At 40.8% G+C, this 23,275-nt stretch overlaps 2 protein-coding genes and 1 long non-coding RNA gene across 11 annotated transcripts in view; 1 reads left to right on the plus strand and 2 right to left on the minus strand.

Moving 5' to 3' along the window:
- Positions 1-1,345: 1,345 nt before the first annotated feature.
- On the minus strand, positions 1,346-6,533 carry glo (glorund). Of its 5 annotated transcripts, none has more exons than XM_064697827.1 (8): positions 6,374-6,533; positions 5,661-6,087; positions 5,463-5,594; positions 4,468-4,612; positions 3,749-3,885; positions 2,995-3,249; positions 2,174-2,667; positions 1,346-2,108 (listed from the first exon to the last, which is right to left on the minus strand). In XM_064697827.1, exons 2-8 carry the CDS (start codon positions 6,061-6,063, stop codon positions 1,806-1,808), a joined length of 1,869 nt encoding a protein of 622 aa, XP_064553897.1. In that variant the 5' UTR covers positions 6,064-6,087; positions 6,374-6,533; the 3' UTR covers positions 1,346-1,805. The 5 variants fall into 5 exon arrangements, with proteins under 5 accessions (XP_064553897.1, XP_064553904.1, XP_064553912.1 ...); XM_064697834.1 differs by having other exon boundaries at positions 6,378-6,518; XM_064697842.1 differs by lacking the exon at positions 2,995-3,249.
- A 357-nt stretch (positions 6,534-6,890) lies between these two features.
- Dhc1 (Dynein heavy chain 1) overlaps positions 6,891-23,275 on the plus strand; it is a 30,587-nt gene continuing 14,202 nt past the window's right edge. For both annotated transcript variants that reach the window (XM_064697808.1, XM_064697815.1), the window contains exons 1-23: positions 6,891-7,351; positions 8,302-8,439; positions 8,501-8,660; positions 8,725-8,875; positions 9,319-10,063; positions 10,682-10,892; positions 10,946-11,814; positions 11,876-11,995; positions 12,056-12,212; positions 12,323-12,377; positions 12,856-12,989; positions 13,048-13,271; positions 13,326-13,622; positions 13,686-14,130; positions 14,798-14,997; positions 15,051-16,217; positions 16,279-16,297; positions 16,438-16,517; positions 16,632-16,789; positions 16,855-17,305; positions 17,365-17,537; positions 19,770-19,925; positions 20,019-20,229. In XM_064697808.1, the coding sequence (XP_064553878.1) occupies positions 7,241-7,351; positions 8,302-8,439; positions 8,501-8,660; positions 8,725-8,875; positions 9,319-10,063; positions 10,682-10,892; positions 10,946-11,814; positions 11,876-11,995; positions 12,056-12,212; positions 12,323-12,377; positions 12,856-12,989; positions 13,048-13,271; positions 13,326-13,622; positions 13,686-14,130; positions 14,798-14,997; positions 15,051-16,217; positions 16,279-16,297; positions 16,438-16,517; positions 16,632-16,789; positions 16,855-17,305; positions 17,365-17,537; positions 19,770-19,925; positions 20,019-20,229 (6,432 nt within the window). In that variant the 5' untranslated portion in view covers positions 6,891-7,240. The remainder of the gene's footprint in view (positions 7,352-8,301; positions 8,440-8,500; positions 8,661-8,724; positions 8,876-9,318; positions 10,064-10,681; positions 10,893-10,945; positions 11,815-11,875; positions 11,996-12,055; positions 12,213-12,322; positions 12,378-12,855; positions 12,990-13,047; positions 13,272-13,325; positions 13,623-13,685; positions 14,131-14,797; positions 14,998-15,050; positions 16,218-16,278; positions 16,298-16,437; positions 16,518-16,631; positions 16,790-16,854; positions 17,306-17,364; positions 17,538-19,769; positions 19,926-20,018; positions 20,230-23,275) is intronic.
- On the minus strand, positions 8,112-10,528 carry LOC135439205 (uncharacterized). 4 transcript variants are annotated; one of them, XR_010438003.1, is made up of 4 exons: positions 10,330-10,528; positions 10,093-10,277; positions 8,498-10,031; positions 8,112-8,417 (listed from the first exon to the last, which is right to left on the minus strand). It is a non-coding gene; the product is annotated as an uncharacterized LOC135439205 (long non-coding RNA). The 4 variants fall into 4 exon arrangements; XR_010438002.1 differs by having other exon boundaries at positions 8,498-10,243; XR_010438004.1 differs by lacking the exon at positions 10,093-10,277 and having other exon boundaries at positions 8,498-10,092; positions 10,330-10,527.

The raw sequence follows: 23,275 nt of genomic DNA on the forward strand, positions 1-23,275 counted from the left end.
AGTGAAATGTGAGGGTAAGAACTAAAGTGCATAGTCTATAAGATGTACATAGAACAGAACCCAATTGAGTTTTCGTAATCGTAAATTAGCGAATGCACAAGTTATAAATGACTTGGAAGATAAACGTTATAAAGTATATAATTATGACCACATTTTTATTGAATATTTATAGTAAATTATTATTCAAGCAGTTTGTCAGACCACCCAAAGCTTACAGCCTGAAGTTATTTCAGGAATTGCTAATTTGTGTGTCATAATACCTACATACACTCAGAGAAAAAGGCTGTTCCAAATTCGAATATATCCGATGTAGAATTTGTACAGTTTTTCGTTTAATATATTATACATACATTTAGAATATTTAAACCATAACTATTCTAGAGCTAAGTTGGATCAAAAGATTAATCATACGATATACTATAATATCTAAATCTTAGGAAATAACATATCTTGTGAAATTTTAGGATTCGAAATTTGACTTAAAACACAAATTTCATTAGGTTAATAGGTTCTGGCCTTGTCCTTGAACTTGATTCGACTATAAATTCATTGTTTCTTTTTCGCTGAGTGTACATATCAAACACTTCTCATATTTTTCACCTCACTTTTTCCATTCATTAGACGTAGAAGCCGCTATATTTTGCAGCTCTGTTAACAAGCATTAATTTAGCACATTTTCTACGGCCCATTTCAGGCGGAGAGTAGAAAAAAAAACAAATAATAAAAACAACCCATCGGAGTTCACACATTTTTGTAAGCCAAATAGTGTTATAAAAAATATTCCATATTTGCCTCAAATATTCCATGCACACTTTTTTTTCTGCTGTATTAACAATTGTTTTACTTGCGCTCGACTAATTCAAAAGCGACGTTTAACGTAATTACAATCTGTTGCCCCTTTCCCCGCCAATTGTTGGCGTGTGGGTAAAATTTTCGACTCGTGGAATGAGCGCGCGCGTTCGCCACAGCAACAAAAACAATAATGCAAAGTGCCGCGGCATTTGTTGACCAAGTCTAGAGTATTGCACGATCTATTGCTGATCTAGACTTCTATAGTATAGCCCTGTAATTGGTATAGTCTGGGAAATACTTGCTGCTTCAAGTCGATCGTGGACTGAGGAAACTTAGAACCCATTCGGCTTGACGCCGATTCCCAATTCTGGGAAAATGCTTGAACATATATTAATTCAATAAGAAACAGAACGAGACTAAAAATAATGCATAACCCGATCCGCATTTTGTTGATTACAATTCGATTCGTATGATCTTCCACTGTTTATATAAAAATTGATTCCAGAGGTAATCATCTTGATTATCTTTTAAGAAAGAGTCGATCCCCATAATATGCAGTATAAAACAATATTTTTATTTGGGAGTACGAATCGATGTATTGGTTTATACATTTTATTGCTTTTAGATGTTTATAATTTCTTGTTGTCATGTCAGGATTGATTCAGTAATTACAAAAAATTGACATTTCTTTTTGTCCAAATCTTATTCCTTTTGTCCTGTTATCATTTCATTCTTGTGGAAGGGAGGCCAACATCTCTTTACATTTGCGACCAAAACTAAGTGTTAACCATCTGGTTAGTATAGATACATTTTTGCTTAAATTATATAAAAGATGTGTATTTGTTTCATATGCAATCGAAACGTTGTAATTCTATGTCCTAGCGACATAATATGTCCTTCGTGTTTGCTTATAAGGTGCGTTCGACGGTTGCGGTGGTGGTCCGCAATCTTATAAAATACTTGCGTTTACATTAGCATATGTAAAAGTAAGGAATTAATGTAAAGGTAAGCGTTTAAATGCGACGTGAGAAGCCACTACCACCACTACCACCACCACCACCGACACCGCCACCGCCGCCGCCGCCGCCAAGGTTGCCCGGACCACCACCGGCGCCGCCGCCGCCGACATTAACGCCGCCGCGTGTTTTGCCATCATAGAAGAGCTCAATGTAGCGGGAGCCCATTTGCTCGCGGTGCCGCTTCATAGCCAGTTGCGAATCGTCGTACGTGTCAAAATAGGCGTCTGCGGTGCCGCTGTGCAGGCCCTTCTTATTGTAATTGATGCGCACGTTAGCTGGGCGTATGGGATCAAAGAACTGCAAGATGAAGAAAGCAGGTTAACTAGAAGAATCGCTTCGGCTGCTCTGCATTTGATGCTTACCTTGAACACATCATTTTCAAACGAATTGTAGGGAAGGCCGCGCATGTGAATGGTGTAATACTCTACATCATTGTTGCGACCACCCCCAATGGGACCGAAATTGCCTCCAACCGATCCAAAATTGCCTCCGTTGTTAAAGCCGCCACCGCCATTGTTGAAGCCACCGCCGCCACCATTATTGAAGCCGCCGCCGCCATTGTTAAAGCCACCGCCGCCGCCATTGTTGAAGCCGCCACCATTGTTAAAGCCTCCTCCACCGCCGCCGGAATTGTTGCCAAAGTTACCAAAACCTACGCCGCCGCCACCGCCGCCATTGAAGCCACCGCCAGAGTTGCTGCTGTTATTGAAACCACCGCCATTTCCACCGTTGTTGAAGCCGCCAACACTGCCGCCATTATTGAAGCCATTACCGCCTCCGCCAACAGCGTTGTTGCCAAAATTACCAAAGCCTCCGCCGCCACCGCCGCCGTTGTTGCCGAAATTTCCAGGCATGTCTGTAATGGAAGGCACATTTTTCATTAGAAAGAACCAAGAGGCTTAGTTGGTTTAGTTTCGGCTAAAATGGGTTAAAAATATTTAACTATCTAATATGGGGTACATGTAACAAGAAGACAAAAAAAATCAACTATACGAGCTGGTTTTGCTTTTGTTAGATCAGGAGGATTATTAGGAACTGTCTAACATGCCATTTGCACTAAGTAGAGATTCAAACCAAGCCCCTTCAAGCCCCTGAATGCCCGAAGATTTTGTATAGAATTAGACGCAAACCCAAAGATTATGACTTTTTTTTTGTTGTTTTTGGTTCTGCAATTCTTACTTACCAAAGTTGTTACCATTGTTGTTGCTGCGATTGTTTCCAAAATTATTAAAATCGCCAAAATCGTTGCCAAAATTGCCAAAATTCCCAGTGTTTTGACCAAAATTGCCATTGTTGCCGCCGCCGCCGCCACCACCACCGCCGCCGACGCCGCCGCCGGAGTTATTGCCAAAATTACCCGAGTTCATTAAACTGGGCAAATTGTTAAAGCCCAACATATTATTGGCGCCCACGCCAAAGTTGCTGTTGTTGCCCCAGTCTGCAAAAAGAGAATGTTCCAAATTTGAACATTAGTCGAGCTCCTAATTAGTCATCAGTTACTGAGGCAAATGAGTCAAGGTTCTAGATGATTTAATACAGGGGTAAGCCGTGTAGGCTTTTCTCAGGCCAAGTGTTGTTCTTTAAGCCCCCATTTTCACCCGCAATCAGAAAAATCTAACATGTGCAATTTTACATCTTTGAATTATATCTTAGTTTTCGGCTAGGACCGATTTTCTAAAATCGTTGACAAAATGTAGGGGTTAGCTATAGCTGCAAAAATAATTTTGATGACAATCAGACAAAAATGGAATCCCCATTTTCCACCCATTTAGGTGGAATATACCAAAAAGTGTGAAAAACATCTCAAAACAACTATCCCAAGGAACTCTGCGTACGTTAATCATCAATTAATGAGTGAGTCAATCAATATATTCTGATGTATATCTAAACTGCTTTAAGGTCTAACCCATTTTAGGGCATTCTCGGGCCAAACTTACCATTTCGTCCACCGAAATCGTTGCCGCCACGATTGGCGCCGCGATCGCGTATATCATATGGTCCAGGCCGTCCACCGCCGCCGCCGCCCGTGGCACGCTTCATCTCAGCAATGGAGCTGCGGAAAATTTCAATATACCTAGGAGCAGTGAAAATGAGAAGAGGGTGAAATCATATTAGCAGACTTGTGGTGAGAAAAGTACCATGCTTATTGAGAGGGGTTTGCTATGGCCGGCGGCGTTTTTTATTTTTTTATTTGTGAGTTAATGACACAATAATCCATATTATTAAAGAATATCCTTGGGTTAGATAAACACAGACAGTCAATGCTCTGAGACTTTTGATAAGAATATACTAAATGGGTAAAAAATGTAAATTAATTAAAGTATATAGAACTTATCAAAAGACTTTCTCTGGTTAATAGGTGTTATCAATTTGCTATTGTTGTTGCACCCAACCAGACCCATAGCCTGTGCTCTATATATAAACTATGTGTATATATATATGCACAATTAAGTTTTTTTTTGTTTTTTTTTTTTTACTGAAATAGGAATGTATATAAATTAGCTTTGTTTATTTTTTGTTTTTCATTTGCTGATAATTGCAACATTTGAAAAGTTTAATTTGTTGTTGATTCATGTTACCATTTGAATGTTGAATGTTTATTGGCTGTTGTGCTGTTGTTGTTGTAGTTGGTAAATATGATGTGTAAGAAACCCACCTGTGCCCAATTTTTTCCCGATTTCGGCCCAAGGCTTGCTCAGTGTCATCCTGGCTTTCGAACTGAACGAAAGCTTCCCCAGTTGCACGACCCCTTCTGTCCATAACAAAAAGTATGCCCTCCCGATCCGTTTTGATTTCCAACCCTGCCCATGACGATAACCAACAAAGATTTATACAAATATATAGAGATATATATATATATATTTATATATATATATATATAATGCAGTTAACGATAGATACAGAGAATGAGAGATAGAGATTGGACGATATATATATATATATTTTTTTTATAGAGAAGTGGTGAATTGTTTGCTTGTCTTATTGTTGTCGCTCGAAGAGAACTGTAACAGTTCCTTGAGGGCGATCTAATTTAAAGGATTGCCTTCAAGTTATATTATCAATACGACGATGAAATCAATATTTTGTTAACTTTAATATCATGTGTGCAGTTGAATTGTTAATATATAGATCATACCAAATACAATAACAGAATAAACTTGTTAAAAAAAATGATTAGAGGGCAAGACAACATATATCAATTAATATTGTTGATACTATTATCATATATTAACAATTCTAAATGCATTAAAAAATAAAAACGATTTACTTGGTTAGATAAATTCCAATTTTAGCGTGTGTGTGTGTGTGCTTGTGTATGTGTGCGTATTGGAAATGGAAATGAAATGAATATTGAATGGTGCTTGATCATATAACGACCCCTGGTCCTTGGATGCAAACACCCCAGACGTTTGGGTATACAACTCAAATGGAGCCCAAGACTAACACTCAATTCGTGGCTCAACGCTATAGATTTCTATATATATATTTCTATACATATGTATATATTTATATTTATATATATATATATATAAGTATATGCATATGCTTTATAGATGCATTCGCATCAGTACGTTTTACGAGTTCTCCTTTGCCCACTAAATACATGTAAAGAAAAACAGACACACACACACGATTAGCGCATGGACTCACCGGTAAAGAACTCCTCGATCTGCTGCTCTGTGACAGCATAAGGCAGGCCACGCAGCTTAACAACGAAGGCGTGGCCATGACCGCCCGTCTTGCGCATGGCCTCCTTAGCCTCCTTGGGCGTGGCAACAAAGACTTAGGAGCACAGAAGAGTTAAAAGTTAATACTTGGCAAGGATAACCGAAAACTAGAGAGCCTCACCCTCAATATAACGATGACCCATGCTGGCCTTGTTAAGCTTCCGTGCCTCCTCGACATCATCCTGGCTGGCAACTTCGACGTACGCCTCACCGGTATTCTTGCCATCCACACGGCTGGTGACCAGATGTATGCCCTGCGAGCCATTGAGAACTTCCACATTGACCAAAAAGTCAAGAATCTCCTTGTGTGTTGCCGACCATGGCAGACCGCGTAGTCGTATAAATTTGGGACTCTCGCCAACGCTGCCGATTTTTACATTGGAATCATCGTCGGCATCGTTCTGATCATTATCGTATTGCTCATCATCCTCTTGCTGCTGATCATTGTCATCGTTATAGTTGTCTTCATTGTTGTCCTGATTCTGGGCGAATCCCTGATTATACTGCACGTCTGCGTTCGACATGGTTGCTTTCAGAGGGCGGCAATTCTGTCAGCGGGGGCGAAGCGAAAGGGATAGCATTAATAATATACAGATATATTAGCCAGAATTATTAATTATTCCCATTCAACTACATATATTGCTTTTACGCATTTTATTACGTTTTTCTACAATGCCGCTTCGTTTTGCTTCTTTTTTTTTTGCGGCGCTTACGCCATTTTGATTTTGCCTTTGCTAGTCTCATTTTTCTGTCGACTTTTTTTCCCAAAATCACACTTTTTCAAGCTCAAAATTTCGTAAATTTGTGTACACATATGCACAGCTCATAGCTTACCTGCTTTTGGATGTTTAGAATTTGTTACTAATCTTTTTATTAATTTGTTTCGGCACTTTTTGCACAATTTTTATGTATAAGGAACAGCACGCGTCCAGATTAGAGTTGTATCGAATCTTTCAGCTCGACGGAGCGACTCACTCAACTGAATGAACGATTTTTCGTTCATCTAGTTCGCATCGTTTTGTTCTGCCCTTGTCACTGTTATAGTAACAGTCGGCTGAAATACCATTATTTCTTATAAATTTGGTTTTTACGACTTTATCTGATATTTTACAATTTATTTTGATTATTACAATTTGTTTAGCAACAGTTTTAGCCTATAGACATTGCAATATTAATTTTGGCAAGCTTATCGAATTTAAATTTAACAGAGGCATAAACGGCACAACAATATCACCCTATCGATATAAATGAACTAAGCGCTGAGCAGAGCTGAAGTAATTCATCGATATGGCTAAGTATCGATGTCAGTGTGATAGTGTTGAAAAGCGTTAAGGTTTTTAAAATATATTTTTGAAAAACAAAAGATTTTTAAAGTTCAATTTATTGTTTGATTCCATAATAATACTGGCAAAAAAACAACGCACTTATGAAACCAGTTTGAATTTTGGCGCTTCCCATGATCGTGGCAGTCGCATTGAAGACCTTTTGGAGACTTTTGTTGCCATGGCAATTGGCGCGCAATTCGATTCCTGTACGAGTTTGTTTGTTCAATAAAGTTTGTGCATTGGTTTTGTCAGAAAGCAGAAAGAAAAATAACACAGTGACCGAAAATTGATTTGCAAAACTAGTAAATTTATAAAATTAATTGCGTTTTTTGCGTTTGTTATTTTTTTTTTGTGTTGCATTAATATTGCTGGCACAATGTTCGTGCAAAAGAAAAAACTGGTTGAGCATGTGCTTGCAATGCGTGCAAATGGTGGCAGTGGCAGCGATGATGATGAGGAGGAGGAGGACGAGGGCGACATTTTGCAGGTGCCAATTGAGAGACAACTAAACAATTTACTAATTAATTAGTTGCCAATTAAATTTGTAACTTGTTCAATGCAAGATTATTATAAATAATTATTGCTTCAGTACGAAATGTAATGTAACCCTTTAGCTCCTTGTACTCGTTGGCTGATTATGTAATCCTTAAAATGGTGTAAAAAAAGAGAGAGAAAAATAATAAATTGCAAATTAACTTATAAATATGCGCTGTAGTTGAACAAAGCTAAAACGGAATTTGGCTTATGAATAAGATAAATATATTCAACTAATCCATAAATTAAAATTTTATTTTTTAGTACACTTGTAATGCAATCTTATGAAACCTCACTCTCGTTGCAGAAATAACCCTCAAGTTTTAAATATCGAAAGACTATATACACACACTAAAAACTATAAACAATTGTAACTCTTAAGTGCGTTTTGTGTTTTACTGAGCTGAAGAACAAATTTTGGTTTTTGTGCTCCCACGTTGTTGGTTGTTGTTTTTTCTAGCTGCACCGTAAAAGCAAAGATTCAATTAAAAGTTGTTCTAGTTGTTGTTCTTGTTATGGCAATTGCTGTAAGTAGTTTTGTATTTTGCATAAATGTATTTGATTTACTTTAATATCGCGTCAACAGTTTTTGCAACGCAAGCAATGACAAGAAATTTGTTTTTGAAACTAACTTATATTTTTGGTCTTTTCCCATTTTTGAATTTTGCAATGGCGAAAACACTAAAATGATAAACAAATAAAAAACCTATAACTTAATAAATTATATTTTTAATACATATATAATATCAATAAATGAACATTCTGCGGCACCTGATAAACTTTTACTGCGCGTATTTTTTGGTAACTCCAACGGTTTAATATATATAATCCATTTATATGGATATTTGATAAAAAAAAATAAATAAAACAATAAACATGGCCATGGACCCGGACGAAGCGCAGCGTCGACGCGAAGAATGCGAGCGCAAGGCGCGCCGTGGGGAGATGGATCCCCGTTTGGAGTTCACATTCCAGCTGCTGATAGACGCCACACAGCTGCCGCGGCATCAGCTCATGGACTACATATTCGAAGGGGATATGGTAGCGTTTTTATTTAATTAGCCAAAGTCGCATTATATTGATTTGTATGTGTATTCACCAGCTCGATGAGATTAATCAGCTATTTCTGCCGAACATGAAGAACAAGCTGCTGTGGTTCTATCAGGAGGTGGATGAGCCGGAACCTCCGCCAGTGGTGGATGCCAATAAGCCAGGACCTTCGCGCACAGGCATGGCATCGAGCAGCTCGAAGACGCCACAGGGTATGTTGAACATCAAATTGATATACCAATATCTGGTCGAAATATATATTGCCTTTCCTTTTAGGTGGTGCCTCGCCCAGCGGCCTGCCGGCATCCAAGCATAAGAAACTGTTCCTAACCGATGGCTGGACCTGCGCCTTTACCGGCGTCTGTATTTATATCTTTCGCGTGAATACGTCAAAGCAGCTGCCCGAGGAGGGATTTCAAAAGGATTTGTAAGTTTTTCGTTATCCTCTACCCATTGAAAATGTTTTAACGGCTATGCTGGTCTAATGCCTTCCGTTTGTATAAAAGAGTTGATCATTGTATCATAATTTATATATATCGCTAAGAGTTAAATAACTTCAACCAGTTTATCTTTAATATGAATCGCCGCTGGGTACGTGGTATCTGCTAGTCGGAAACTCTTGACTGCTCCACGTTTGTTTTCCGTTTTAGTTTGCGCCTTTGTTTATCTTTCATAGATTTCTTTTTGATTCGACTAAACTTAAAAACTGTTATCTAAGAATAGCCAATTTTTAGTTAGTTTGTTGGCACGCGGATTATCGGGGATTTATACGACACACACACACACACACACACACAGAGACGCACACACATGATTGAGGGTATTGGTAATTGAATATTTTGGTCGCCTTCTCTTCCCTAATTTATTTAGATACTGTGGCGTCATCGACGCCAAGAATATTGGCCTGGTCACATCCATAGAGCGTATTGTGGAGTTTGTGTTTATGCAGGCATTGGCCTTTCCCAGCCTCGAAGGCGATGAGGAAGACGTGAGCTGCGGTCTCATAAAAGGGCAACTGCTGCCGGGATTGCGCTCCTTTTGCAGCGCTCTGCGCGTTTGTGAGCAGGTCTGCGATCATTATAATGTGTTTGCCGATGGCTGCGATATGTTTGATGGCTGCATAGTTGTCGAGGAGGTCAAGGACATGGCCAAGAATCAGGAATTCTGCACGCAGCTGGAGGAGCGCGTCAACAACTGGACAAAGGGCATACTGAAAATACTGGGCGAGAGTGAGCAGCTGCGCAAGGAGAACGATCACAGCGGACCCCAGGACGAGCTGGAGTATTGGAAGAAACGTGGCGCACAATTCTCACAGCTGCTCGCCCATCTGCAGGACAAGGAAGTGCAATTCACTCTCCATTGCCTCTTTCTCGCCGGTTCAAGGGTAATGCGTCAGTGGAAGGAAACCGATCGCAAGATAACATTCTGCTACAACGAAGCGCGCGACAATTCCAAGTTTATACAGGCCATGGAGACATGTTGTCATTCATTGTATCTGGACGATCCTGTCAGCATGAAGGAGTCCATATTGGCTTTGCTTCAGACGGTGCGTCTCATCTACAGTGTCTCACAATTCTACAATACTTCCGAGCGCACCTCGGCGCTAATGGTTAAGGTAAGTCGGAAGTGATGTTGTCTATTTACCTGGGATAAGAGGCAGTTATCTATTGGTTATCTTTAACTTCCAAATAGAGAAACTTATTGGCACTGCTGTCGTCATTCAAGAGCGTATTTTCCGTTTTCTTTTATGCATTTGACTTGTTCTGCTCGTGGTTCCACTTTTGCCATAAGCTCTCTATTTTATTAAGGCAACTGAATTGATTGATTTTCTGCGGGGCAGCAGCTTATATGGTGCTCGTTGAGTTTATAAAGTTCACTTACCCTGGAATTTGCTATAGAGCTGCTTGGATAGCTTCCAGGATATTATTGGGTCGCTGACCTTTTGCACCTTGCCGGGGCTGTTACGTTCCGCGCGTGTCGAACCGTGCGACTGTCAACAACGAGTGCATTGATATTTGCATTGAATATGAAAAAATGAAAAATTGCTATAAAGGTGTTGAGCTTTAAAAATAAATTACATTTTGAATGGTTAAGTAACACACACGGTTGCATTGGCAAGTAAATGTAAGCAGATTGGCAGTCCTGGTATTGATTGCTGCCCTGGTATTCATGTTTATTTTGGCGCTGAAAACGTTACATTTTTAATTATAAGCTTGCTTTACATTTTTAACAGATTACAAACCAAATGATCGAAACATGCAAGTCCTACATCACTTGTCGCTGCAAGGAAACTATTTGGTCTCAAGATCGTAGCCTTATTCGCACAAAGCTGAGCAACTGCATCAAACTGAACCACATCTATCATGAGACCTATTATACAGTTCGGGAGCAGCCGTTTCTGCCGCATCAGACACCATTTGGCTTCTCTGAGAACTTTGTTTTTGGTATGTAAATAAATAGTATAGTATACCTAATAATATTTATCGCTTCTCTCCAGGCAAGTTCGACACATTCTGCGAGCGTCTCTCGAAGATAATAAACATGTTCAATCTAATTGACGATTATAATCATTTGTTTGAGCGTCGCTTGGAGGGTCTGCTGCTGGGCGAAGCCTTGGAGGATGCCTCCAATCATTTTGAGGAAGCCAAAAAGGAGATCACATCGAAGAAATACGATTATCTGGATCATCGCAATGCCGAATTTAATGATGACTTTGATCGGTTCATGAATAAAACCGATTCGCTGAAGGATACGATTGCCACGCTGATCGAGCGGGACTTTGACACTGTGTGGGAGACGCCTCAATGCATACGCTTCCTGGTGCGCTTTGAGAAGGTCAGCGAGAAGATTCCACTGACCCGTATGGATGAGAAGTACACGAGAATTTTACGCTATGTGGAAAAGGAGGTCGATCGCATATTAAAGACATTTCGCCGGCAGCGTGACGATCCGCCATTGGCGCGCAACTTTCCGCCCATCGCAGGTCGCATTCATTGGTGTCGCGCCTTAAGTTTACATCTCACCGAGCTGATGGATGCGGTGATGGACCATGGGGTTCTTAGCACTCTGCCGCTGGCCAGAGATCTCGATGTACGCTTTAATAATGTGCTGGACGTGCTGCAGGAATATGAGGATGAGATTGTATCCATTTGGTTGGATCAGGATATAAGTGTCGCAGATGCCTGCTTGCTCCAGCCGCTGCTCTGTCTGCAGGGCGATCGCTTGTTTGTAAATTTGCATCCGACAATTCCATTGCTTATAAGGGAGGCCAAGATGCTGGCCAAGCTGAAAATCGAGCTGCCCATTGTGGCAGCCACGCTGATGAGTCGACAACAGTACTTCATTACCATTCAGGACTCGCTGAACGTGAGTCTGCACTAGATGTACCTCAACAATTTCCTTTGTTAATTTGCATTTCTGTCCGCAGAGCCTTATCAAAATGTTTCTGTCAACGGTCAAGGCTGTCAAGCTGGAGGTGCGTCCACTGTTCCTGCCACAGCTGGTTCGTCTAACGGCCATGCTGAAGCCGGGTCTGCATAACATCAATGTAAGTGGCACATTCTGTACGCTGACTTCAGCACCTGACAATTAAGCTTCCGTTTTGTAGTGGACCAACCAGAACTGGACACAATTCTATGAGCGCTGCAAGCAGGCCATTGAGACCTTTGAGGTGCTGGTGGCGCGCGTACATGACATCTACTCGAACCGCATACTCAACGTGCTCATGTGGATGCAGGAGGTATCGCTCCAAATACTGCCAGCAGGTGGGTGCTCGACTGGCACAGCTGCCAGTATCTAATTGCTAAACCCCACACTTGGGTCTATATTTAATTTTATGCTCTCAAAAACTTTGCACATTTGTTTCCTGACGCAGACGATGAGATCTGGACAGTTGATGAATTTTTGGAGCGCAGCGAGGAGGCGTGCAGGTAAATTTGCTACCTGTCAGCTCAGCTCGCGCTGGAGTGTGTGTGTGTGTTAGGCATGTGGCAACAAAACTCGTTTGAACTTTGCCATCAACTTGGCTGCCTGCGGTTGACTTTGTTAGCTTTTGTGTGATTTATTGAATTTATCAATTTTAATTTATGTATGAGGTTTTCCATTTGCATAGATTGAAAACTTGATCTGCATGTAAAAGAGTGTGTCTGGGTGCGGTGTGTGTCTGAGTGGGTTGGGGAAGCACAATTGCGTTTTTTCTTTGTACTCAACTTTTAATGAAAGCATATTCTCAGGCCATTCGTCATTAAGTGCAGTTGCATTTTCCCCAAACTATTTGATTTGCTCTTCTATTGACTATTTTTAAGCAATTTTACAGGTGAATGCGTTAGTCAATCAGCAGCAAATAAAGGCTTTTTGTTTTAACGTCAAACTGTCTAAATATAATTAAAATATATTCTTGTTCCACAGAAAAGCTGCCATTGAACTTAATCGAAAAAGTCAAATGGTCTCGGAGGCAGTGGAGGAAGTCTTGAATTTGGTGGACAAGGCAACGGAGACGTTTAAGCAGATTGCCGGGGATGATGTGGTTACCTTGTTCGATGGTAAGTCGCACAATTGATATGTAACTTAACTAAATATATGCAAAACCCTGGCCAATAGCCACTCCCAAGGGCGAACAGACGGGCTCGGGAGGGCGCAAAGTGGAGGACGGCGCTGCAGCTGCAGGAACTTCAGGTGCAAACACGTCGGCAGCAGGTGCAACATCTGGCGCTGGTGCAGGTGGTGGGGGCGGCCAACAGCAGGACTGGAGCATTTTGTGGTCCTGTTTTGAGAATCCGCTGACACTGCTCTCCACCTCTGATAGTTTGCCCAAGGGCATGCAGGTGAGTTTTTATGGTTAACCAGAAACGCATTTAATATCCCTTTATTTGTTTCAGGACATGGTATGCAATGCCGTCGTAGAAATGCGTCGCTATTATAGTCGCAAGGTGATCGATGTGCTGATTAAGGTGATACGTGCAGCGCTGGACACAATGCGGCGTCGGTTCATCGCCGATGAGCATGAGACGGCATCAAAGAAACCGATCTTTGCGTTACACGCGCAGCTGCAGATACCCAATGTGGTCATCAAGCCGAGTCTGGACGAGCTGCAGGATATATTGGTGACGGCTGGCAAGAATATCACGGGCATTGCGAAGGGTGTGGCGCAATGGACTAGCGGCAAGGATCCGCCGGTTCGTACCACACCGTTAAATAGCTTCGCAATGTTCACAAAAATCTTGTCTTACCAACCGCAGCAAGTTTCGATGACGGCCCAGCCGCGCGTCGGACGCAATCACACGGACGCCGCTGGCGGGTCAAAGAATCGACGCCGCAAAATCTATTGCCTAGCCTCTGAGGAACGACCACAGATGCCGCATATGCTCAAGAGCTTCTACTCGGCCATTATGGATAACAAAGAGGTCGCCAAGGCACTTAATCAGCTCTCCAGCTGCACCAAGAACATCAAGCCAGAGATACAAACCTACATCAAACGCTGGAAACCGTATCATTTTCTTTGGAAAAACGATCGCACCACGCGGCAGCTGATGGAGTTTGGACTGCAACAATTTGAGTCCACATTGCGTTGTCTGGCGGAACTGGATGCAAATCTGCTCGTTGAACCGGACATGGAGATCTTTGGACAATGCGTAGCGGTCTACAATGAAAGGCTCAAATATGGTTTGGCCATTGAGATCAAGTGTGAGTACTCCAGTTGGTGTATATTATTTTATTTATTAGTTTATTAATTGATTGCCAGTTTGTTTGCAGTATTTTCTTCAAGCTTATCGTAGATTATACGCAGTATTTGATGAAGAATCTTAAACGTTTTTCGCATGCAATCTGTGCGTTTGTGAAAGTATAAATCTATATATTGATGAGTGTGTGGGCCATATATTCATTCACATCCGTCTTGCGCTTTAATAAAGCTTCCGTGAGTTTTTCTTACCTTCGGCTAGCCCAACGATTTATTTGTTGTGTTCCTAACCAACTTAAATTTCGTTTCTAATTCCCATTGGCAACACCTACGACACTTAGCGGCTTATCAGCCACAAATTTGACACCCACACGCGCTCACGATTGCTAGACAAACAGTCTTAAGCAGGCAGCTATTCAAATTTATTGGTTTCCAATTAAGTAATAAAATATATTTGGCCGAATTAGCTGTGCAAAGGAAGCACCGGGAAATAAATGTGCGTTTGTGAGGGACAGACAGCAGCATCGGATAGGTTGCCATGTCTGAATCCATGAATGCCAAAGCAAAAATCAATTAGCCCCCTGCCCCGCATTGTCAGCTTGGCGCGCATTGATTAATGGGTTTCGATATCCTTTGTTGGTGTAAACACTTTTCGGCTGTTTCTATTTTCAGCCTGTAACCACAAAATTGGCCAGGCCATGAAGAAGAAGTATAAGAAGGAAATGGATTATGTTTATGCGGTGATCAATGAAATGGATCGTAAACTGGACCGGCCCATACGTGACCTGGACGATGTGCGTATGATAATGGAGACATTAAGCAAGATACGGGAACAGGAGGTGGACATGGAGATGCGCATAGATCCGATTGAGGTGCGTTCCAAATCTACCATAGATTCTTTCTAATTCATTGTCCCAACTACCAGGAGGCATTCAATGTTCTCACCCGTTATGAGGTGCAGGTGGAGCGGGAACAGTTCGATTTGGTCGACAATTTGCGTACAACGTTTCAGAATTTGCTGGCCGGAGCACTGCAGGCGCAGGTGAAGCTGTTGGATATGCAGCCGGCGTTCCAGGGCGATTTGCGCAGCAATCTAGACAACTTTAAGCAGGATAAGATTGCCTATGTGACGGAATATCGCACAGCGGGACCCATGCAGGCGGGTCTGACGCCGCGCGAGGCTTCCGACCGACTGATTTTGTTCCAGAATCGTTTTGAGGGCATGTGGCGCCGCCTACAGACGTACCAAAGCGGCGAGGAACTCTTCGGTCTGCCACAAACGGATTACCCAGAGCTGGGCCAAATACGCAAGGAGCTCAATTTGCTGCAAAAGCTGTACAAGCTATATAATGATGTTATTGATAGGGTTAGCAGCTACTATGATATACCCTGGAACGAGGTGGACATTGAGGAGATTAACAACGAGCTGATGGAGTTCCAGAATCGTTGTCGCAAGCTGCCCAAGGGGTTGAAGGAATGGCCAGCCTTTCATGCTCTGAAAAAGACCATCGATGATTTCAATGATATGTGCCCGTTATTGGAGTTGATGGCGAATAAAGCTATGAAGCCACGCCATTGGCAGCGGATCATGGACGTTACTCGCTACATCTTCGAGTTCGACTCGGAGGGTTTCTCGCTCAAGAACATACTGGAGGCGCCGCTACTCAAGCACAAAGAGGACATCGAAGACATTTGCATTAGCGCCATGAAGGAGAAGGATATAGAGGCCAAGCTGAAGCAGGTGACCAACGAATGGTCCGTACACGAGCTGCAATTCATGAGCTTCAACAATCGCGGCGAACTGCTGCTGCGTGGCGATACCACAGCGGAGACCATTGGCCAGCTAGAGGATAGTCTCATGGTGCTTGGCTCACTGCTATCGAATCGCTATAACGCGCCCTTTCGCAAACAAATCCAGCAATGGGTCTACGATCTGTCCAACTCCAACGAGATACTGGAACGCTGGCTGCTTGTTCAAAACATGTGGGTCTATCTGGAGGCTGTCTTTGTGGGCGGCGACATAGCCAAGCAGCTGCCCAAGGAGGCCAAGCGCTTCTCCAAAATCGACAAGTCCTGGCAAAAAATCATGCAGGTACACAAAATGGTTTTCATTTCATTTTTATGTATCGCATTTTTCAAATTCTTTCGTGCAGCGCGCTCACGAGACTCCAGGTAAGTCAAACGGAATAACTTTTGAATATATTTCATAGAAATTAAATGTATCTCTAAAACCTACTATTTAATTTTCCCTTAAACATAATTGTAACTAAAATTATAAATCCTATAAATATGATTTTAAAATAATAAAACAGGCGTTGTGGCCTGTTGCGTGGGCGATGACCTGCTCAAGCAGCTGCTGCCACATCTTCAGGAGCAGCTAGAAATTTGCCAGGTACTCATTTAATAAATTAATAACGACATGGCATGCAAACAAAAAAAATATACATAAATGAATTCAATCTGTATCTGGATTACATGAATTATTTATAATTGTTTCACACTATAGAAATCCTTGAGTGGTTATTTGGAACGCAAACGCATTATGTTTCCGCGTTTCTTCTTCGTATCGGATCCGGCGCTGCTCGAGATACTTGGGCAGGGCTCCGATTCGCATACCATACAGAATCATTTGCTAAACATCTTCGATAATACCAAATGCGTCAAGTGAGTACAAATGAAATGGAAGCCAGCACTCAAACACACACCAATCAAATACTCTACACTTTCAGATTCCATGATGTTGAGTACAATAAAATGATGGCGATTATTAGCAGCGAGGGTGAGATGATACAGCTGGATCGTGCCATACGTGCCGAGGGTTCGGTCGAGACATGGCTAACTCAATTGCTGGTCACAGCACAGCAGTCACTGCATTCCATAATACGCACCGCATATGCGACAATAAACGATCCGAATTTTACGCTGTTGACCTTCCTAGAGAAGGTGCCGGCTCAAATCGGTTTATTGGGTATACAAATGATTTGGACACGCGATGCAGAAATGGCTCTGATGCAGGCCAGGCATGAGAGGAAGGTCATGTCCGAGACGAATAATAAATTCCTCGAGATGCTCAACACCCTTATCGATCAGACGACACGCAATCTATCCAAGCGTGAACGAACTAATTTTGAAACATTAATCACAATACATGTGCATCAGCGTGATATCTTTGATATACTGGTAGGGCATTAAAGACTATAGCATACACTTCTCTTACATATATACGCTTTTTCTTTTAGTGCCGCATGAATATCAAATCCTCGAACGACTTTGAGTGGCTGAAGCAATGCCGCTTCTATTTCAAGGAGGATCTGGACAAGACCTGGATATCTGTTACAGATGTTACCTTTACCTATCAGAATGAGTATCTGGGCTGCACAGACCGTTTGGTTATAACGCCCTTAACGGATCGGTATGTGATTTATCAACATAATATTTATTTTATTTTTTACAATTTAATTCAATTTTCCGTCAACGTAATACGCTTCAGTTCTTGTCATGTGTGTGTGCGTCTGTGTTTTAAATTGAATTAAAAAGTTGCTGTTAAAATTGTATAAAACTGGCAGCTTGGTAAAATTAATTTTAACTTTGAAGCTTTAACCATATTGTAAGTAACTAAAAAAAAAAAGCTTTAGCTAATGGCAAATCAGGTTTTGCATAGAAACACTGTCAAGTGAAACCACATGCGAGGTCTGAGATAGTTTTGGCTTGTTATAAATATGCAAATATTTTATACCTATTTAATACTATTTAAAGAGTTTGTGTAGAATACTTACTCGAAGTTGACCTAAGATTTCACCTAATCAAACTGTTTGCTAAAAAACCAATTAATTCTGTTTTCTCGAACAGAAATTCTCCGTTTCTCCATTTCGGCAAATGCTACAAAAAGTTCTATAGGTTAGACAGGATTTGCTTCTAGTCCTCTACTATGAATATTTTTATATAAATAATTACTAACAAACAATAATTTATAAAAACAAAGAAATGGGCATATACTTAGCTATTTCAAGAAACTTTCGGTTCTGTTAACGCCAGACTTTACTATCGACTCTAGGGTTGCAAATGCCTTGTATTCATTTCAAAGGCTTAACTCGTTGAGAATTGCAAGCAGTAAGCAACGAGAAAGTGAGTGAAGACGTAAAAGTTTCAATTATACTCCATATTTTGCTAGTTAATCCTCCAACTTTAGACAATAAATGCCACAAATAGTGCTCAACTCACGGACTTACTTAAACCTTGACTTACCCATAGCATCACTTGGAATCCCAATTAAAATTCAGTCTCGTAGCTACTGTCATATCGTTTAACTTGATTGCCTGCACGCAGGGTGCCAGAGGAAGAACTTAAGATAAATTAATTTATTGTATTTACATTCCTTGTGGCACGTGCAAAAACTTTTGCACAGCAATCGACCAATTTTTGGGCTGGGCATTTGCCGCACTTCGCACTTCCTTGCGCTGGTCAAATAAAGCACAAACATGGGCAACAATTGCTGGTGGGCACTTAAACAAGTTCAAAGTCGATACCAAATGGCAACAGACAGTGGCAGCCACTATGGCAGCATTGAAATCCTTTTTATGGTGCTGCTCAAGTACTGACAGCCCACGCAGGACGACTACCAGGACGACGTCGTTGACATGCTCGCAAAGATAAATTTCACTTAGCGGAATATAAATAAAGTTTTTTGGACACCCAAAACGTTGTTGAGGGCCCCGCGGAAAGCCAGCCAAGTGACGGCATATTTCATCAAACATCCCGAGGCGGTTTTTCTCCATACACTCACAACGGGTATTATGATTAGGTCGCAAAGCGTGGTTGGCATTGTTGGTGGGAGCTAGGCAGCCATAAACTAAACTAACATATGTAAATAATAATTATTTTATTAACAATTTATTGTATTTTGTCGATAGATCGAGATTCGAAGCTTAAACCTTGTTATTCAGCTAGCAAAAGGAATACTACAATTCGCCTATTGAGAAGTGCATCATCATTTCTCAGCTTTCAGGCTGTCTTGAATACATTTCGTATATATCTTTCTAATGAATCGGAGAACTATATCGTACTGCTAACATAGTTTTATTTGGTTGAAGATGAAGTTCTTGTAGGTTTCTGAAGAAACAATAATAAATAATAAAATTTTATTCGATTTATCGGGCTACAGTCAGAATTAATTGAAGGAAAACCCTTAGCTAGATGTTGTTTCATGTCCCCATATCATTATATAATATCTATCAGTGTATTCCTGTAAGGATATTTCAAGTTTGCCTCTGCCTAACTTGCGATTTTTTTTCGCACCGCCTCCTGCTCCAGCATTGTTTGTCTTGCTCAGCGTAGTCCTTGGGCTCGATGCTTTGCTGTACGTCATTGTAAATTTCGCGCCTATTTTGTTATCCTGGCGGAGAGGATGCCAAAGGGAATAGCTTAGCATTTGACTGCCAGCACCTGCTTTAGCTAAATGGGCTGTGCCATGCGGCGTATACGCGATTCGTGCTCATGTTAAGTTCAGTTGCCTCCAAGGAAATAAATATTATAGAAATAATAAATATAGCATATTAATTTCTAGACTTTTGCATTTTAAATGCAATTTTCTGCGGCTTTTCCATGTATCGTCCTCTTCCACTTTCCTTTCCACTTCCTCTTCCAGTTGCTACATTACATTGGCCCAGGCGCTGACGCTTAGTATGGGCGGCGCACCGTGCGGACCGGCGGGCACGGGCAAAACGGAAACAGTGAAGGATATGGGCAAGACGTTGGCCAAGTATGTTGTCGTTTTTAATTGTTCCGATCAAATGGATTACAGGTAAAACGCCCACCACGCCAAATGTACTTAAAATGCAGCCCACATCGCTGGGCAACAACTCATTCAATTTCGCACAACTCTCTCTTTGTCCAGGGGTCTGGGACGCATCTACAAGGGTCTGGCGCAGTCCGGCAGCTGGGGCTGTTTCGACGAATTCAATCGCATTGAGCTGCCCGTTCTCTCTGTGGCCGCCCAACAGGTGGCCGTTGTCCTCACCGCCAAGAAGGAGAAAAAGAAAACATTCCTATTCACGGATGGCGACACCATCGAAATGAATCCCGAGTTCGGCATCTTCATAACCATGGTGAGCATTTCCAATTACACTCTTTTCTACACTATCTATCAGCCCTTGGTGCCTAGTTAATGAGTCTTCTAATTCAACTAGCGCACTTTATCACGCACTCAACTCAGCTCAATTGCATTTGCTTCAAATTTTAATTTACTTTACACTTATTTGATTAAACTGCATCGCAAATTGCAACCGTCGCATACCTTGTGTGTGAGAAAGAGTGTGTGTGTGTGCAGACTTTGACAAACTCAAGTAACATATTTTGCATTATTATCTACCAGTTCAATGAACAGTCCATTTATATAGGGCATAAATTGATCTATTAATATTTTGATTATGCCCAGCACACAGCACATAAAAATCTATATAAAGGGTATCATAAAGCTTGCCTAATTTTTATATGGATATATAAGAGGCAGCAGTCTGTAATATGTACTTAAATTTATTTTTAAATAAGGCATCTTATCCCTTTGTCTGGCTGAATTTCATGTCCTTCGTATCCATTAAAGCTGAGACACCAAAATGTGTACTTGGTACATAGATAATGTGCACTAAATATAGCCTGACGTGGACTTTTAAATGTATCAAATATAATTAATGCTCACGACTTCAGTCTTATCCCAAACTAGTGTCAATAAAATCATTTTTTTTTGTCAATATGTATTTTGGTTTATTGAAAATTTACTAGAGCATATTAAGGGATTGCAACTGAAACCTGTTTCGAACCGTGAACATTTCTTATTGCTTGCCATAATAAATGCCAGACAATTTTGCAAAAGCTTTTTTTCAGTCAAGCCAAATTTAAAAACCAGACAAAAAATGCAACACATTCAACAAAAAAAAACAGGCCAAAAAGATGTGTCAAGCGCGAGGCTTTCAAGCCAAATTGATATTTATTAAATATACATATAGGTTCTAGTTAAAAAAAAAAAAAATAAAAAATACAAATTGTTGCAAAGAAGCGTCAGCAAGCTCTGAAAGCATAAAAAAGCAAACACATTAATGTCGCTTAAGGGGGAGGGGGGGGGGGGGGGGTGAGGGTGAAAGAAAGTGACAGCAGCTTTTGCAATGCGGCGTTATTAGTCATGTGAAATTTTGCTCAACTTAAGCGATAATAAAATTAACAGGCAACACACACACACATACACAGACACAGCCAGCTAGACATGTATTTACTTTGGGCCACATTTGCATTGGGCTAGCCCGTATACAAAATGTGATTATTCCTGGCTTTTAGACGAACTAAATGGCTTATTCACAGACAGCCAAAAACTGGCGAGTGCCGTATTTTAATTACCAACGTTGGCAACTATCAATGGGTAATGTGCTTAGCTGCTGCCGACTAGTGATAAAGCCACAACTCTTATATAATGTGCACACACACACACACACACAGTGGCTGACAATGGGGCAGGTTTTGGCTGGCGCTGGGCATTCGGGTCGTATGCGCAATTTTAATTTGCTTAACTGAATTATTGGTCGCATTTATGTAACATTTTTAGCCCCTTTAGCGTGCATTTTGATTCTGATGAAACATTATGTGACAGCTAACACACATAAACACACCCACACCCACGCACACACACACACACACCCTGTCGCTGTCGCTGTGTGTGCGTCCCAGTTTATTGGCTAAATCCTTTGTTGTGGCTGCCTTGCTTATTTCTGTAGGCAACACCCAGGCAGGCAGCTTGTCACATGAGCTTGCCACGCCCCATCAACCCATGCCTCCCTTGCTCCTCCAACGCATGGACACTGTTTACATTTGGATTAGCGTACCGCAAAATCGATTGGGGCTATTTTGTTTAGTTTTTTTTTTTTTTTTTTATATAGCTAGTTTCTGAAATGCTGCTCATATCAAATGTCCCCGTAAGTTGACAAATGAGTTTTCACTTTTGGTTAACATGGGACAGCTTTTCCGTCTAACAAGTTGATTGCTTGTCTAGATTAGATTCCCCCAATTTAGCTATAAGCACTTGCTACTAATTTGATGGGTTATGCTGGCAATCGAATATCATTTAAAATCAACTAAAGTCCGGTTCTCAACTTTTTAGAGCAGTGCACATAGATTGCTTTTAAGGATGGATTATAAATGAGCGCAAATTTTTTTTATGGCAAATTTAGTTCGACTTCCATATCCAATCCATTTATATACACAAAGAGAAAAGAAATGATGAATTTCGTACTTGAATCAAGTAAACCCGGTCATAAAAGTTTGGTAAGACCGGTAATACTTGATTCAAGTATGAAATTCTTATTTCATGTATTAATTTTGAAGTACGAAAATACTTGAATCAAGCTTTGTTTGTTACGTATTTTTAGCCTTATTACGCTTATTTGAGGAACGGAATAGTATTGAATCAAGTTTTAATGATTCTTAATATAACACCAATATGTCCTCAATAGCATCCCAGTTTGAGCTTGAAATAAGTTTATATAAATCTTGATTCAAGGTTGTATTCAAAATACTTGTATTAATCACATTTTGGCCTTTAATTAAGACCAATTTAGTCTTTAAACTAGATTCATACTTAACTCAAGGATTTTTTTTATATCGATTCGGGCTCAAAACGTTACAAATTTTTTGGTATAGAAACAAGTACAAAAAGTCTTGTGATTAGCCCGCCGTTTTTCTCTCTGTGTATTTATCCATATAAATATCTTTACTTTCATACGAGTTCTTCAATTGCACAGCTTTCATTTTTAATAAAAATCCCATCAGGATTCCTTTCAGCCAGCCTTAGTCTAAATAGAATGTAAACCATTATTTTTTATGAATACTTTCTTTCAAATTGTAAAGTGCATGACATACTCTAACTATATTTCATTCCCTAACAATCTCTTAGCTCGCGAACTGACAGACAGCCAGACAGACAGACTGACTGACTGACTGACTGACTGACTGACTGACTGACTGACTGACTGACTGAATGAGTGGGAAGCGCATAAAGTGCGAGTATGATAAATCAATTTGTATTTGATAAACTTATTGATGGGTGCGACTCATGCGATTCGCTCGCAGATGCATCAAAATGTACCACCAGGTGGTTGAGTAATGGCT

The sequence above is a fragment of the Drosophila montana genome, unplaced genomic scaffold (assembly GCF_035044405.1).
Source record: "Drosophila montana isolate Dmon_TW-CO22-7 unplaced genomic scaffold, ASM3504440v1 contig_1505_1, whole genome shotgun sequence".
Taxonomy (NCBI): Eukaryota; Metazoa; Arthropoda; class Insecta; order Diptera; family Drosophilidae; genus Drosophila; species Drosophila montana.

What these genes read in the sequence shown, in the direction of transcription:
- glo (XM_064697827.1), bottom strand. Translation starts at nt 6,063, where the DNA reads ATGTCGAACGCAGACGTGCAGTATAATCAGGGATTCGCCCAGAATCAG. An exon ending in GATCGAGGAGTTCTTTACCG is followed by an intron (nt 4,613 to 5,462) that starts GTGAGTCCATGC and finishes CGTCATGGGCAG; the next exon opens with GGTTGGAAATCAAAACGGAT. An exon ending in CGGGAAAAAATTGGGCACAG is followed by an intron (nt 3,886 to 4,467) that starts GTGGGTTTCTTA and finishes CACTGCTCCTAG; the next exon opens with GTATATTGAAATTTTCCGCA.